The sequence below is a fragment of the Amphibalanus amphitrite genome, unplaced genomic scaffold (assembly GCF_019059575.1).
Source record: "Amphibalanus amphitrite isolate SeventyFive unplaced genomic scaffold, NRLGWU_Aamphi_draft 000125F_arrow, whole genome shotgun sequence".
Classification (NCBI taxonomy): Eukaryota; Metazoa; Arthropoda; class Thecostraca; order Balanomorpha; family Balanidae; genus Amphibalanus; species Amphibalanus amphitrite.
This window is the reverse complement of record NW_024881620.1, coordinates 663,333-678,802: the sequence shown is the minus strand read 5'-3', so window position 1 is coordinate 678,802 and position 15,470 is coordinate 663,333. Positions and strand designations below refer to the sequence as shown.

The window sequence follows — 15,470 nt, the reverse complement described above, 5'->3', positions numbered from 1 at the left end:
GCAGCCAACCCCATCCTGGTTCCTCAGTGGAATTCAAAAGGGGCCTGCAGCCCCCAGTGATGAGCGTGCCTATAGACAAGGTAACGGACAATGTACTAAGCTATGTGGCCGGATACCTCATTTTCAAGGGTGAGGCCGAGCACAGTTGTGGTGAGTGTAAAACTGCGCTATGTGCCAGCACAAGGACTGTTCAAAAAGAAAGGGAGACTCTGATCGGCTTCAAAAGTTACACTGGCCTTCGAACCATCGATGTGGGCTCCTTGCGCGTGCCGTCAGAGAAGTTTTTTCTTTTGGTGAAGGTGGCGTATGAGGTCACAGAGTCGCAGATGGCCAGTGTGCTGTTCGGGCAAGGTGTGGTTCGTTGCCTGTCGGACTGTGTGGCTAGCAGTCCTGAGTACTGCTCCCTGAGTAGTGAGATGTGCAGGAGTGGCCGACTCCGACGCACCCTCGAAACCTTCGTCAGGATGCAGGTTCACGCACACTGCAGACACGCGACGGCAGCAGGCGGACCGGGTGTCAACCGGCTCAACCGCAAGCTGTTAAAGGTGACACAGCGTGTGTAACTATGACTATCGTGTACAGTCAGTCTTGAAAGTACCGCGCATCGATCGGTGCGGTGGATCCATCATGCCCGACTGAGGAAGGGCTGCTAAATTTGAGTCGTCGAACCAATTGACATCCGATGTCAGTTGGTACGACGACTCTCAAACTTAGCAGCCCTTCCTCGGTCGGGCTTGATGGATCCACCGCACCGATGTTCGGTACTTTAGAGACTGACGTACATACATGCCTATGGATGTGCATTAGCGTTCGTGTAAATATTCGTGTATGTATTATCGTATGTGTGTATGTACCTCGTGTGTGTCTTCCTTTATTGTGTGTATGTAAGCCAGCGAACTGGCAATGATGTGCGTGTTAAACGGCGGACGGCAGTGTGCTGTGTCCGGCGTTGTGTGTCCGCGTAGTGTGCCGATGGCTGTGTCGGAATGTTCAAATGGATGTGCCAGGGTTCCGTTTAAAGCCAACCAGAGTGAAAGAAAAGGTCGTTTTATCGAAGGTATTTGCTAGAAGGCGCCAAGCAAGGGCGAACAATATGACGTCCTGCGGTCAAGTCGGCCAGCCGCGATCGGCCAACGACCCGCTACACCATTCTTCCCAAGACCGATTCGTGGTCAATGGAACCGCCCTGGACCGCTCTACCGGTACCGGACGCTATTGGCCGATGCCCAACATAGGTACGGCTGGTTCAGGTCATGTAACTTGCCGATCATTTTCCGACTTCACTGGTATCGGCCGCTGTATAACTGAGCGGCGGCGGCGGGCTGTCCTTAGCAGGGACCAGTTTGCTCGATAGGTGGCAGCACTTTCGGGCGGTGACTCAACACAATGGGAATTCCGCGGAGTTGCCGATCCAGGTAGTTGGTAATCCATGCTTACCTGATGGAGAATATTTCATCGGTGTTGCACCAACCAACAGCCGTGACTGTATCGTGATGCCTCGGCTCCGCAAGCATGGACGTTTTAAATCTCATTTTTACTTGTTAGTGAGCACAGAAGTTATCTAGAAACAGCACCAAAACCATATTAGTTTGACCACCGTATCACTACACTCCAACTCCGGCCGTTAGCTTTCTGCTTGTAGTCTTGTTTACAAGAAGAGGAATTCCGGAAGCATAGAATATGTTCAACGATTGTCATTTTCCTGCCAACAGCCAATGACTTACCAGCATCGACCGAAAGTGGTGAACGTCGACCAATGAACGGCAAGCATTTCGCTACCGAACTGCGCTACGGACGCTTGTGCTCGCAGTAAAGAAAAGGCATTTATGGCGCATCTCTTTCAAATATGAATTTCATTACCAAAATTGGCAAAATTATAATAGGAGCATGATGTGTAATCTTCCTTACTTTTTGTGGTCTAATAGTAACATCGCGGTGTGAAATAAGAACAGGTGGGGTTTTTTTCTAAAGTGCTATGTCCTATGAACTTGTCCTGTGTTTAGCTTTCCTTCTTTCACAAACCTTGCACTGCATCTTGATCTTGCACTGCATTTTTTGTGAAGCTTTTCCAGTTCAAGTTCAAGTAAGCAAGCAATGAATTTGACTTATTTTTCATTCAGCATCCTCTCTTGAATCTTATCAGTTAGCACACAACTTATACAGTTAATTGTAGATGGAATCCCACATTACTTTCCCCATGTGAACACGTAGTTCACAAGTTGATGAGTCAGCATTCATGTCACCAGTACCTAGCCTTCTGTATAATAGGTATCACTTTTTGGTACTTATTATTACTTATTGGCACAAAAATTGATGTGCTCACTGCTCTTGGTGTGCTCTTTCCTGCTTGGTTGAGATATGAAAGCAGTGTCAGAAAAGTGGCCGTTTTCTCAATTTTTTTGAACTTGGAAGATTTGTTCCGTGAGATTTTTCACTGCTAATAATCACTTTTTTTATTCCGTCACTGACTAGATATCAACTGCAACTGGGCATCACAGGACTGAAAGGGAAACTTACTAAAGAAACATGTTAATTGAAAATTTGACACTTGTGCTTTGTTCTGTTTTCAGATCTCCAAAGCAGCAAGCAAGCATCCTGCAAATACTATTGAAGCAGACAAGAAGCAGTTGCTCCACAATTTCACCATGCAATCATCATAATTGAATCAGTCAAAATGCCAGTCATGATTACTTTCCAAAGTTGAAGTGCTTACAAGGTAGAACTATTGACAATTACCATGTCAAACTATCCAGCACGTTTTAAAACAAGCATGAAGGAATGAATCCAGTATACGTGCCTTAAATGTATGCTATTGAGTGTGTTTGTGAAATAAATAAATGTTTCCATCACATTTCTGACCCGTTTGTCTACGAATGAGAATCAGTTTACGAAAGAGAATCAGCCCGTGACAGAATGATGCCTACCTACCATCCAATTCAACCATGATCACCTGCATGTCACGTGCACGGAATGAGATCAGATGCTTCTTACGATAAATCAATATTATCACGAACAACCACCCATACCTGCGACTTGAATGGAAAGTCCTCACCACCAGGGCCTATTTTAAGATAATTGGACTGGGGTGGCCAGGCAGTGGTGGCGCCCCTGACTCTTGTGTGGGCACCCCCCCCCCCCCCCAACTTCCAACTTCACTTCCGAACAACTTCACCCAGGGGCGTAGCAAGGATTTCCTGAAGTTCCAAACTTACAGAGGCCCAAAATAACCCCCTCAAAATCCAAAAAGTCACCGGATTTCATCCACTATTCTTTGGAGGGGGGGGGGGGGGCAAAAATTAAAAATTTAAAAAATGAAAAAAAACGCTAAAACTGAAGGGGTAAGCAGTCCATGGGCCCCTGCTAGATAGGCCCACAAATAGCTTCATAGAGTCGCTCAGCCGGTTCTGAAGGCGGACTGAGGGCCCCGTAAGTCGGATGAGGGTCCTTCCGACCGTCAAAGGCCCCTACAGCCCATGAGAGCCTCTTAAGCCGTCTGAGGGTCATGTAAGCCGTCTAAGGGCCACTCAGGCCGACAAAAGACCCCTTGCACTTGCAGAGCGCCCTGTCGGATCGACGGATGGCCCTGTAAGGCAAACTTAGGGCCCATCAGGTTATTTGAGGGCCTCCCCAAACCGATAGGGGCCCCTCAGATCGACAGTGGATCTTATCTGAGATCCTTCAAACCGACATAGGATCAGACCAACAGTCGGAAACCAACAGATCAACAGATGGCCTCTCAGGTCGATCGAGGGCCCCATAGAACAAGGGCCCCTCAGAACAGCGGAGGGCCTCTCCTAGGTCGGGAGAGGGACACTGAGACTGACAGAGGCCCCTCATGTCGACAGAGGACCTCCTCAGGTGGGGGAAAGGCCCCTCCAGTTGATATAGGCCCCTTCAGACGAACAAAGGGCCCCTAAGGCCGATCGGGGGCCCTCAGACCGACAGAAGGCACTCTCGGTCCAAGAAGGGCCCTCCACGCAAATTGCGATTCCTTTACACTAACAGAGGACCCTTCAGATGTTAGTCAAAGAGCCCCATCATGAGCTCGCCTCAAAGGGCAACTCCACTCGTTCAGAGGGCCCCTCGGTAAGTAAGAGGGGCTCCGTCAAGCGATCAGGGGCCATTCCATGCGCTCAGAGAGTTTTACTGTAGCTCTGAAGGCCCACGTCAAGCAATCAGGGGCACCTTCATGCGTTCAGAGGGCCCTGTTGTGTATTCAGAGGGCCTTTATGCAGTTCAGAGGGCCCCTGGCAAGCAATCAGGACCCCTTTACGCGCTCAGAGGAATTTTCTGTAGCTCAGACGCCCCCCGTCAAGCGATCAGGCGGCCTTTCATGCTTTCAGCTAGAGGACCCTCTCGTGTACCCAGAGGGCCTTTCTTTAGTTCAGAGGGCCTTTATGTAGTTCAGAGGGCCCCTGGCAAGCAATCAGGGCCCTTTATGCGCTCAGAGGTTTTTTGTAGCTCAGAGACCCCTCGTCAAGCGATCAGGGTCCCTTCATGCGTTCAGAGGGACCTCTCGTGTATTCAGAGGGCCTTTCTTTAGTTCATAGGGCCCCTGTCAAGCGATCAGGTGGGTCCTTCATGCTTTCAGAAGGCCCCCGTCAAGCTATCAGAGGGCCCTTCACTAGCTCTGAAGAGGGCCCCTCGGACTTTAACCAAACTATAAGAAATAAATATTAAATAAAAATTAAAAGAGGCCAATCAAAAATAAGGTGGGTGATGTCCGCCCTAAAAATTGGGTAGGGTATATATACGTAGATAAAGTCCCCATAACATGTGGGGTCCCCGATTTGAAACAGCCCATCCCGGAACTTTTGAAATTTCGAAGGGCCCTGCCGTCAGCTTCGGGGACAGGGGCCCATGGAAGGCCCAAGGAGGGTCCCTAGGGGCCATAGGGACCCCTTTCGCTACGCCACTGACTTCACCCCATTGTTGATTGTAGATAAATCTAAATGTCTCGCCACGCCACTGCCCTGAGACGCTCTCCAGATTTTGAGGGCTTGTGGCTCTTTAATGCCAAGAAAGATGCATTGGTGACTAGTGTTGTGAATGTAATTTGTATGTTGCTATTTGTCATTGATGCGCCGTTGATAAATGATAATGATACCTACTGACATATCGCCCCATTTGTGGTGAGGCGCCTCAATAATAGTAGGACGATCCAGTAGCGGTATAGCGTCCCTGAGTGGCGCCCCAGTAAAGCTCCCTTAGGAGCGAAACGGCCCTAGTGACAGGGCGCCTCAGTCTCGGTAGGGCGCTCTTACTGTTAGAGTAAATGCGCCCCAGTAGTGGTACGGCACCTCAGTTGTGGTAAGGTGCACCCGTTGTGATAGGGCGCCCCAGTTGTGACAGGGCGCCCCGATAGTGGGAAGCGCCCCAATAGTGGTGGGCGCGCGCAGTGATAGTAGGGTGTCCTAGTAGTTAAGTGCGCTCTAATATCGGCAGGGCGCCCCAGGAGTGGTACGGAACCAAATTGTGAAAGGGCGCCCAAGGAGTTGGATGGTGTCCTAGGAGTAGTGGGGCGCCCCATGTTGATGGGTGATATGATACCACCACCCCAGTGGTGGTAGGGCGCCTCGTGCCGGTAGGGCGCACCAGAAACTTAGGGCGCCCCAGCACCAGCGGAACGTCACAGTGCGGCGTCCCATTTCTGATAGGGCGCCCAAAGGTGGTTGGCGCCCCACTCCCCAGATAGTGGTGTGGCTCCCCAATCGTGTCTGGGCGCCCCAATGTTGATAGGGCTCTTCAGTCGTGGTAGGCGCCCAAATGCTGGTAGGGCGCCCCATTGCCGGTAGTGTGTCCCAATCAAAGTAGGGCGCCCCCAGTAGTAAAAGGGCACCCCATTGGTGGTGGTGGCACCTCAGTGAGCCGGCCTTTTCCCCCTGTCAAGCTGAGTTGCGCCCCAAGAATGTGTCGCCTCCGTGATTGTCGGCAGCTAATATCTGTGGGCAGACTTTTGGGGTGTTTTTTTTTTTTCACTGGGGTGGCAAAGTAAGACGACTGGGGTGGAAAACCGCACCACTGGGGTGGGTTTTGCCACCCCAGTTAACATGTTAAAATAGGCCCTGCCACAATGTCTTTGCACCATGCACAATCCACACCACGTTTATGGGTACACTGCCCCGGGGTAGACACTGCCATTTCTTTTGCGTATTCTTTCATCAAATCAGTAACCATCGATTTCCTGCTTTCACGTCCACTATTGGGCAGAAAATGATCTTTATATGCAGGAAAAGCAGATATCAAGAACAATTAAACACTGCTTTTGACCGTGATGCGTATTATTTGTCGAATTTCCCAAAAGACGCTCTTTCGACCTTTCAGTGAGGCTGCCATATCCTCATAACGGCATTTCAATGGCAGTGCATTTCTCAATTTATGATAATCTTGTTCCGCGACACGGAACAAAAGTAAGGGTAGAATAAAGGTTGAAATAGGCTTGCAAGCGGTTCCAATTTGGTATGGAATCGTAGATTGTTCAATTCTGATTGTTTCTATGCCAATTTTTTATGTTTTTATAGACGTTTTCATATAGTTTTATCGAAACGCCGTGACCATGTTTCGTCACGGAACAACTCACTAAATTTGGAACGTTTAAGCATTTCCGACTATATTTTATAAAAAATTGGATACCGTTAGAATCGTTGAGAGACGGCGCTTTTCATAGCATAAAATTCTTGCCCAGTTGATGCCGATTACAGGTATAATACCGACATATGCTGATATCACTTTTACATGAAGTAATGTTTGTCTAGGGCATACAATCCCTTTGCTTTTTAACATATTATTTGGAATGAAGCAGCCAGCTTGAGGTCAAATGTAGTTGCCGCTGTGCGGAGGCGCGTCCGGTGCAGGGCGCGCGTGCGAGTTATCGCGTGCGGCTGGTATTTGTTGTGGAAAATGTATGAGCGGCGAGTTGTCCTGAGTGAGAGCGGGTGGGAGCGGCGTGGGGCGGCCGCCGAGCGTTGTTTTTGCAAAGTCGGTTTATTTTCTGTGCGAGTTTAAATACAAGCTATTTCGGCATTATGGCGACGAACGTGACAGTGTCATTGGACCAGGTTCCGGTGATGGCAAGTGCAGTGGCGCCGACAATCGTCCCGCGACCGGTGACAGCGCCGGTGCCGGTTGGTGATGGTGGTGTGCCAGACTCGGCACCCGTCTCACAGCCTGTGGTCGCGGTACCTTCGGCACCTTTTGATGCGCGGCTGATACCGGAGTTTGACGGGACCGAAGATGTGGTCAGCTGGCTGGCGCGTGCTGAGATGCTGTGCCAGCTGAGGGGAGTGGCCGCCGAGACTGTGATTCCTCTGCGCCTCGCTGGCGGTGCTTTCCACGTATGGTCCCAGCTGCCGGCGGCCAGTCGCTGCTCGCTGACGGCCGTGAGAGACGCCCTCCAGGCGGCGTTTGCTCTCGATGAGTACGCCGCCTATGAAGCGTTCGCCGCTCGGCGACTGATGCCAGGAGAGTCGGCGGACGTATTCCTCGCTGACCTCCGCCGGCTGGCGGCGCTGTTCGGAGGAGTGCCGGAGCGAGCGCTGGCATGCGCATTCGTGGCAGGCCTGCCGGACAGCGTCCGGCAGATGATCCGTGCTGGTTGCCGGGCAGATGGACTGGACCTGTCGTCGGTGCTGGCGCGCGCTCGCGCTGTACTGACCGACGGGCGGCTCTCCGCAGCAGCAGCAGCGGCGCGTCGGACTGTGCCGCCGCCGGCTAGCCACCCACCTGCGGCGCCTGGTCCCGGCCAGCCGCCGGTGCCGATGCGTGGACGGCCTCCGCGCGTGCCGCGTCCGCTGAGATGTTGGACCTGCGGAGAGCCCGGGCATATCGCTGCGAGATGTCCGCGTCGGTCGGAAAACGGGGCCGGAGGGGACGGGTCAGCACCGCCGTTCTCTCCTGCGCGACAGTGAGCGGTGCGCTGCCGATTACACGCCTGCACGTGGACGGACGAGAGTGCACGGTCCTCATCGACACCGGGAGCACCGACACCATCATCTACGCGCCATTCTGTGCGCAGTGGAGACGACGGGTGGTGCGCGTCACCACGATCAGCGGCGACGACCTGAAATGCAGCGGCATTGGCAGTGTAACGGTCGAGGCGCCGACGGGCCATCGTGCCGCGCTTGAAACGCTGGTGGTGGAGGAGCGGCCGCTCGGCGTGGATATGGTGCTCGGGGTCAGCGGTATCTCGGCTCTCGGGGGCGTGACGGTGCTGTCCCCCTCTGTGGTGCGGTTCTGTGGAGCAGTGTGCCGTGCGCCGCCAGACATTGAGACGCCGGACTTCCGGGTGCAGTTCAACGCGGCTGACCGGAAGTGGTCGGTTGCATGGAAATGGTCTGATGGGATAGGACCCCAGTGCCTCACGAACGCTGTGCCGCAGTATGCTGTGCCGCCCGCCGCTCGTCACGAGTTCGAGACAGAACTTGACGACTGGATAGAGCGGGAGTGGCTCGTGCCGTATGACGAGCGGCGACAGGGGCCGCCGAAAGGGTTGGTGCCGCTAATGGCTGTGGAGCAGCGCAATCGGGGGAAAGTTCGACCGGTGCTGGACTACCGGGAACTGAATGACTTTGTGCAGGCTCACACAGCTGACAGCGACGTGTGCGCGGAACAGCTCCGCAAGTGGCGCCGGCACGGCGCAAATGTGGCGGTCGTGGACCTGAAGCGTGCCTACCTCCAGCTGCACCTGGAGGAGCGACTCTGGCCGTTTCAGACGGTGATGGTGCGGGGGCAGCGATTCTGCTTGACCCGCCTAGGTTTTGGTTTGAATATCGCGCCCCTCGTGATGAAGGCTGTCGTGCGTGCTGTGCTCGATCAGGACCCCGACATCGGGCGTGCCGTCCTCCCATATGTGGACGATCTCCTTGTAAATGAGGACATTGCCAGTGCCGAGCGCGTGGTGGCGCATTTCGCGCAGTTTGGGCTGGACTGTAAGCCGCCGGAGCGGGCGGCCAGTGGAGCGCGGCTCCTGGGCCTGCGGGTGCACGAGGAGAACGGACAGCTGCGGTGGAAGCGGGACAATGCCGTGAGCGCGCCGCCAGAACGTGTGACTCGCCGATCTGTGTTCGCGTGGTGCGGACAGCTAGTGGCCCACGTACCAGTGTGTGGGTGGCTTCGACCCGCGGTTGCATGGCTTAAGCGGCGTGTAAATGAGCTGACGCGCGGATGGGACGACATCACTGATGACTCCGCGCTGCGCGTGCAGATGGACTGTATCGCGAGTCGCCTCGCCAGTGACGACCCGGCCCGTGGCGTGTGGTGTGTCGACGGGGACGAGGTGGTCGCCTGGACAGACGCCAGCTCGCTGGCCACCGGAGTGGTCCTGGAAAACACAGACGGTGAGGTGATCGAGGACGCATGCTGGCTCAGGCGAGACGACGCTGTACACATAAATATGGCCGAACTCGATGCCGCTATTCGAGGCATCAACTTGGCTGTTGCGTGGGGCGCACGGAGAATCGACCTCCGAACCGACTCGGTGACGGTGAAGCGGTGGATCGACGACGCGATCAGTGGCCGCGCGCGCCTCCGTACTAAAGCCAGCGGTGAGCTGCTCATCCGACGGCGTGTGGCGATTATCCGTCAGCTGGTCATCGAGTTGGAGCTCCGTCTGACCGTGGCGCTCGTTCGATCGGCGGATAATCGCGCTGACGCACTGACTCGAGTGCCCAGGGAGTGGCTCCGAGACGATCTGACGTCGACAGTGAGCGCGGCAGCCGTGAGCGCGGCTGGCGAGCCGTCGGCAGTGAGCGCAGCTGCTGTGAGCGCGGCTGCAGCGGGCGAGCCGTCGGCAGTGAGTGCGGCCGCTGTGAGCGCCGCTGCATCGGACGAGCCGTCGGCAGTGAGCACGGCGGCTGTGAGCGCGGCTGCATCGGGCGAGCCGTCGGCAGTGAGCGCGGCGGCAGTGAGCGCGGCCGCAGCGGGCGGGCCGTCGGCAGTGGGAGTAGCTGCCGCGGGCGAGCCGGCAGTGAGCGCAGCCGCGGTGGGTGAACCGTCGGCAGTAAGCGCGGCCACAGCGGACGAGCCGAACGCTGTAAACGCGAGCCTCGATGGTGCAGAGAGCGTGGCTGAAGTGCACGAGCGAGCTGGTCATCCGGGCGTCCGACGGACATTGTATTTTGCTCGCCGATGTATCGGCCGCGTCTCGAGAGACCAGGTACGCGCTGTGGTGACAAATTGTGATGTCTGTCGAGCGATCGACCCGGCTCCAGTAAAGTGGCGACACGGGTCGTTGGGTGTACCACAGACGTGGCACAGACTGGCCATTGATATAACTCATTATGGGGGCCATCCGTACCTCAGTGTAATCGACTGCGGGCCGTCGCGGTTCACTGTGTGGCGGCCGCTGCGACGGCAGGACAGTGTGTGCGTTATTCAGCGGCTGGAGGAGATATTTTTTGATCGAGGAGCTCCGGCGGAGCTGTTGTGTGATAACGATCCTGTGTTCCGCGGCCGACCGTTTGCCGTGCTCGCCGCGCGCTGGGGAGTGGCGGTGAGGTTTCGGGCGGCCCATGCACCGAGCGGGAACGGTGTCATCGAGCGCTGCCACCGGACAGTGAAAGTGATCGCCGCCCGGAAACGGTGCGATATCGCCGAGGCGGTGCACTTGTATAATGTGACGCCGCGTGACGGCGAGGCGGTGGCCAGCGCCCCGTTTTGTGGCGTGTACAGGTACGAGCCGAGTGACTGTGTGCGGTTGCCGGCTGCTCCGCCAGGGACGGCCGCGGACGGTGGTGCCGGGGCGCGGGAGCTCCCTGCGGTGGAGACGGGCCCATACACAGTCGGAGACGCGGTGTGGGTGCGCCGACGGGGGACGCGCTGCACGGAGCCGTCCCGCCGGGGTACCGTCACGGCGGTGGTCTCTCCGCAGGTTGTCGATGTGGACGGTATGCCACGACACGTCAGGGATTTGCGGCGGCGCAGAAATAGTGAGCCACCCCCATGTGCTGAAATTGACGCGGACGACCCCATCTACGTGATGGATCCCCCGTCTCTCCCAGTCCTCCAGCCGGCTCCAGTCGAGCAGGGGCCGGAGTTATGCGACGCTCCAGCGCCGGAGCCTCCTGCCGTGGCTCCTCGGCGAAGTCAGCGCACCCGCCGTCCTCCGCAAGGATGTTTCTGTGAGAGATGTAAATGATCCTCAGGATCAGGGGGAGGTGTAGTTGCCGCTGTGCGGAGGCGCGTCCGGTGCAGGGCGCGCGTGCGAGTTATCGCGTGCGGCTGGTATTTGTTGTGGAAAATGTATGAGCGGCGAGTCGTCCTGAGTGAGAGCGGGTGGGAGCGGCGTGGGGCGGCCGCCGAGCGTTGTTTTTGCAAAGTCGGTTTATTTTCTGTGCGAGTTTAAATACATCAAATATACATTTATTTTATATTATTTTTGCATTTTATATCCTATTTTGAAGTATTCATTAATTTGAATCAATTTTATCAAATTGAAAACCAGTAAAGAGGAAATCCCTTTCCTCTAATTTCCCTCGCCAGCGGGCCTCCGCGCCATTTCTCAAGGCTCGAGGTGCGAGGTCTCCGTTTGGGCAAGCGCGTGGACAATTATCTATTATTGATTATATAATCAATAATCATATGTGGCATGTTTTTTGGGGGGGGGGGTTGTCTTGCACAAGACCTTTGCTGGCATGTTTTTGTGTCTTTGTGGTTCGTTATTTGTTTCAAGCTGGATTGCGTCAAATTTGTCAAACTTGTATTAGATAGGATAGGTAGGTACAAGGCCATTTATACTGATACCATATAGGTAGGTAGGTACCAGTCCACTTGGTTATGTTTTGATGTTGCTTTAATGTATTTCAAATAGTATTTCAATATACTCAGCAGTTTTTGTTTCATGTTAAGATGTGGCATGAAAAGCATATTCTGGATGTTGTGTATATTTTATACCCCATTCATATTTCTCACTTCATTCACAATTTTAATAATAATTTGTATATTTTCCATCATGAATAATTTTTAGCATCAGTGGTCATCCATTACCTACATGTCCAGATTTCCTAACTAGTTATAAATAAGTCTAACACTTGGGCTGTAAGACCACAACCTGCTGCGCTCCTTGAACCCTTATTTTATATGTAGAAGCTGCTGTTTTTGACTGAGACTCTGGCAAATATCTTTATACTTAAAGCGTACCTATAACAATACGCATGGCCCTATAGTGCCTTACTTCAGGATTTTTGTTCCGTGAGCAGCCAAAAATTTTGTTCCGTGAACTTAGATCCCCAAACCACTTTTCTGACACTGTATGAAAGAGCTATGAAACATTTCTTTAGATTTTTGGTTGTCTGCAATGCAAACTTAATTTGCTGGCATACAATTGCTCAATCTACAAATCAGCATTTTAATTTGTTTTTCTTCTCTTAGGTAAATAAGTAGATTGAGATGGTTTTGTCGGGAAGCATTCTTAAAATCATGGAAATTTGTTCAGTATAGTATGCCTATTGCCTTCAAATAATAATTATTTAACCTTATGAGCAGCTGACAAGGTACCAGTTTTATTGAGAAGAAAAGAGGCATTTTCATATTTTTATTGAAATGTTGATTTATATGAGCAGAAGTGTTCAACTTTACAACACAATCTTAGAAGTATCATTAGTAGTAATTGCATTATTTGCCCTTTCAGAAGTCTCCTAGCACCCAGGTAGATGACTCCTGCAATACTGCGGCCCTGCCTCAAGAGGCGGCTGCTGGTACTGCTGTTTTGCCTAACTGCCACAGCATGTTTCATTCTGGGAGTATGCATCAGTGTGGTCATCCTTGAGCCTGAGCGTTCAGGTCTCAGGTGTTCAGAGTCCAAGCAATCGGAACCAGATGGACCAGAGTACAAGGTGAGAGCCAGGTTCGCTTTGATTGCTAATCAGTATATCAACTAAGTGTGTGCTAGAGCCTAGATATTCTGCAATTTTGTTGTTTTGTTGGCTGATAAGGAGTGGCATTAGCTTAAAAAGTTTAAAGTAGCTGACAGGTTTGCTTTTATCAGTCCCTAAAATAGTTTGAAGCATGATAGGTGGTAGCTCAGTCATTGCATTCATATTCACTAAGTTTGTACTTTGCCGCTCTGCTTATAATTCTGCATTGTACATTATCATATCCAGTTAGCAGCAGCTCTCCTGCAGTGTCGGTAATGCCCCCGCTCTTTCCCTTTCATCCAGCTGGTGGTGCTCGTGCTGACCGCCCCCGACAATGTGGAGCGGCGCGACACGCTGCGCGCCACCTGGCTGCGGCCGCGCGGCGGCTCACCGCCCCCGGCGCGCCACTGGTTCGTCCTGGGCGGCGCCGCGCTGCCAGCCGAGCAGCACTCGCGCCTGCTGGCCGAACAGAGCCGTCACGGAGACCTGCTGATACTACCGCACGTCACCGACGCCTACACCCAGCTCACCGAGAAGGTGCTGGCCGCGTTCGTCTGGCTCGCCGCGCACTCACGCCACCAGTATGTGATGAAGTGTGATGATGACACCTTTGCCCGGCTCGGCCCGTTGTTGACTGAACTGGAGTCGGCGCCCAGGAGTCGATTTTATATGGGTTTCTTCGATGGCCGCGCGAGACCCCGTCGGACGGGAAAGTGGGCAGAGCCCTCGTGGGACATCTGCGACCTGTACCTGCCGTACGCGCTGGGTGGGGGTTACATCCTCTCCAGTGACCTGGTATCATACCTCGCCACGGCCGCGCCCCACCTGCGCCGCTTTAACAGTGAGGACGTATCAGTGGGTGCGTGGCTGGCACCTCTGGCCATCGATAGGCGCCACGATCCGCGCTTCGACACTGAGTGGGAGTCGCGGGGCTGCGACAACCGTCATCTGGTGACGCACAAGCACAGTGTGGCCCAGATGACCGAGATGCATCGTACTCTGGAGCGACGCGGCGTGCTCTGCGACAAAGAGAAGAGGATCCGGGGATCGTACGTGTATAACGCGTCCGTGCCGCCGTCACAGTGCTGCAAACGGGTCACGGATACGTCACTGCCGTGAGTGAATGGGTTTAGTGGGAGGTCGGGGATGGGTCTTCATTTCATCGTGTGTGCGGCTCAAGGAAGTGTATTTCTCTTGTCTGAAAGTGACAGTGATAGGTATGTATCACCTAATGGAGCTCACTTTTTAGTGATGAATTGGTAACGATCGTGAAAGTGACGTAGTTGTTTTTATACTTAGGCTTTATTCGTGCCACCGTATGTCTGATAAGGTGACTCCTGCCAGACTTGTACGAAATGTTTTTAAAAGTTGACGCTTTACCGAAATAGCCACGAGCTGAGGAAGGCGTTCGTAATCAGCATTTTAAGCCAGATCTTACCCGTCGTTAGCTACGAGTTCCTCCGATCACGACACATTGGAGGTAAGACTATCTAAGACGTTTTTAGTGGTGAGGTGTGGTGAGTGACGGACACTTTGGTTTGTGTTGTCTGACGGTAGATGGCAGCAATCGACCGTGAGGGCCGAGGCTCTGTGTAGCGACTGGTAGGCTGCCGAGTTATCAATGACTTTCTAGATTGATGTGAGTAGCATGTATTGCTGACATTATTTTGATAGTTCCTGTAGTGACATTGACTTTGTGACATATTACTTATTTATTATGAGAGCTGTAGGTAATGGTGCCCTGTATGTATGCAGTATAATCGCTAGCATTACGATAGATGTAAGATTGAGGTTATAGTACGGTTGTGACAGTAGAAGTGCTCGTTGCCACCGGCATCCAGCTTAGAATGGATCAATGACTGCATTTCGGGATTGGTATAGGTACTGCATTTTTCATGAACATCGTCATCGCACCCATCTCGTAACTTATATTGTGATCGCGTGAAGGTGCCAAAAACACCGCGATTTGATAGCGCTAGGACTGTACCTACACTTTTGTAGTTAGCGTTGCTTATAGGATTGCCCTTTAACCCACCAGTGCTACCTTCAATGTTGTGTCAGACCGTTACTAATGTATTGGTTGTGCAGAATGTAAGCGTTGTTTTAACATTTGAATGTCTCTCTCAGTTTCCGGTTCGCGGTCGTTTCTAGTCGTCCATTCTGCTCCAATTTGTGATTCGTGTTTCCAGAACAGTTTTTCGAAGGTCTGGCTGCTTCTTAGATATTTTATTTCATTGGATCTTTAACGTAAGCTTGTAAATGAAGGGTATTATTTGTGATAGCCGAAATTATGTGAATAAATCACATTGATTTTTATCCATGCGTTATTCCCTGGTCGATCGGTTGAATTCTCTGTGATGAGGGACACTGCGAAATTAGTCGAGTTTGCTCTTATCACGTCACTGTTGGTTGAAGCTGCAATATTTGCTCTGAACCGATGGGCCATGAGCTCAAAATTTTGGCCTATCTTCCGTGTTTGCCATATACTGATATGTTTATTCGCCGCAATATGCCGGTGTGTGTGTGTCAATTGCGTCATTTTGCGTGCGTCTTTCCATTAATTCTGGCTCATCTGTCGCATGGTCCGGGTGGCGTTAATTAAGGATTCTTCAGGAAGAT

The 15,470-nt window shown here is 52.7% G+C and overlaps 3 protein-coding genes across 7 annotated transcripts in view; 2 read left to right on the top strand and 1 right to left on the bottom strand.

Annotated features, from left to right (window-relative positions):
• The window catches only part of LOC122381697 (intraflagellar transport protein 80 homolog), a 68,075-nt gene extending 66,388 nt beyond the window's left edge, over window positions 1-1,687 (bottom strand). The window contains exon 1 of one of the 2 annotated variants that reach the window (XM_043366180.1): window positions 1,438-1,687. In XM_043366180.1, the coding sequence (XP_043222115.1) occupies window positions 1,438-1,532 (95 nt within the window). In that variant the 5' untranslated portion in view covers window positions 1,533-1,687. The remainder of the gene's footprint in view (window positions 1-1,437) is intronic. The other variant, XM_043366181.1, reaches the window with a different exon arrangement.
• Window positions 1,688-1,767: 80 nt separating this feature from the next.
• Window positions 1,768-15,167, top strand: LOC122381696 (beta-1,3-galactosyltransferase 6-like). Of its 4 annotated transcripts, none has more exons than XM_043366176.1 (3): window positions 1,768-1,952; window positions 12,626-12,830; window positions 13,155-15,167. In XM_043366176.1, exons 2-3 carry the CDS (start codon window positions 12,648-12,650, stop codon window positions 13,968-13,970), a joined length of 999 nt encoding a protein of 332 aa, XP_043222111.1. In that variant the 5' UTR covers window positions 1,768-1,952; window positions 12,626-12,647; the 3' UTR covers window positions 13,971-15,167. The 4 variants fall into 4 exon arrangements, with proteins under 4 accessions (XP_043222111.1, XP_043222112.1, XP_043222114.1 ...); XM_043366177.1 differs by lacking the exon at window positions 1,768-1,952 and adding an exon at window positions 1,968-2,083; XM_043366179.1 differs by lacking the exon at window positions 1,768-1,952 and adding an exon at window positions 11,499-11,516.
• LOC122381710 lies at window positions 7,263-9,692 on the top strand. The gene is made up of 4 exons (XM_043366199.1): window positions 7,263-7,646; window positions 8,015-9,022; window positions 9,203-9,335; window positions 9,670-9,692. Exons 1-4 carry the CDS (start codon window positions 7,263-7,265, stop codon window positions 9,690-9,692), a joined length of 1,548 nt encoding a protein of 515 aa, XP_043222134.1.
• Window positions 15,168-15,470: the final 303 nt, after the last annotated feature.

What these genes read in the sequence shown, in the direction of transcription:
- LOC122381710 (XM_043366199.1), top strand. Translation starts at nt 7,263, where the DNA reads ATGCTGTGCCAGCTGAGGGGAGTGGCCGCCGAGACTGTGATTCCTCTG. An exon ending in GGTGGAAGCGGGACAATGCC is followed by an intron (nt 9,023 to 9,202) that starts GTGAGCGCGCCG and finishes CTGCGCGTGCAG; the next exon opens with ATGGACTGTATCGCGAGTCG. An exon ending in GGTCCTGGAAAACACAGACG is followed by an intron (nt 9,336 to 9,669) that starts GTGAGGTGATCG and finishes TCGAGTGCCCAG; the next exon opens with GGAGTGGCTCCGAGACGATC.
- LOC122381696 (XM_043366176.1), top strand. Translation starts at nt 12,648, where the DNA reads ATGACTCCTGCAATACTGCGGCCCTGCCTCAAGAGGCGGCTGCTGGTA. An exon ending in CAGATGGACCAGAGTACAAG is followed by an intron (nt 12,831 to 13,154) that starts GTGAGAGCCAGG and finishes CCTTTCATCCAG; the next exon opens with CTGGTGGTGCTCGTGCTGAC.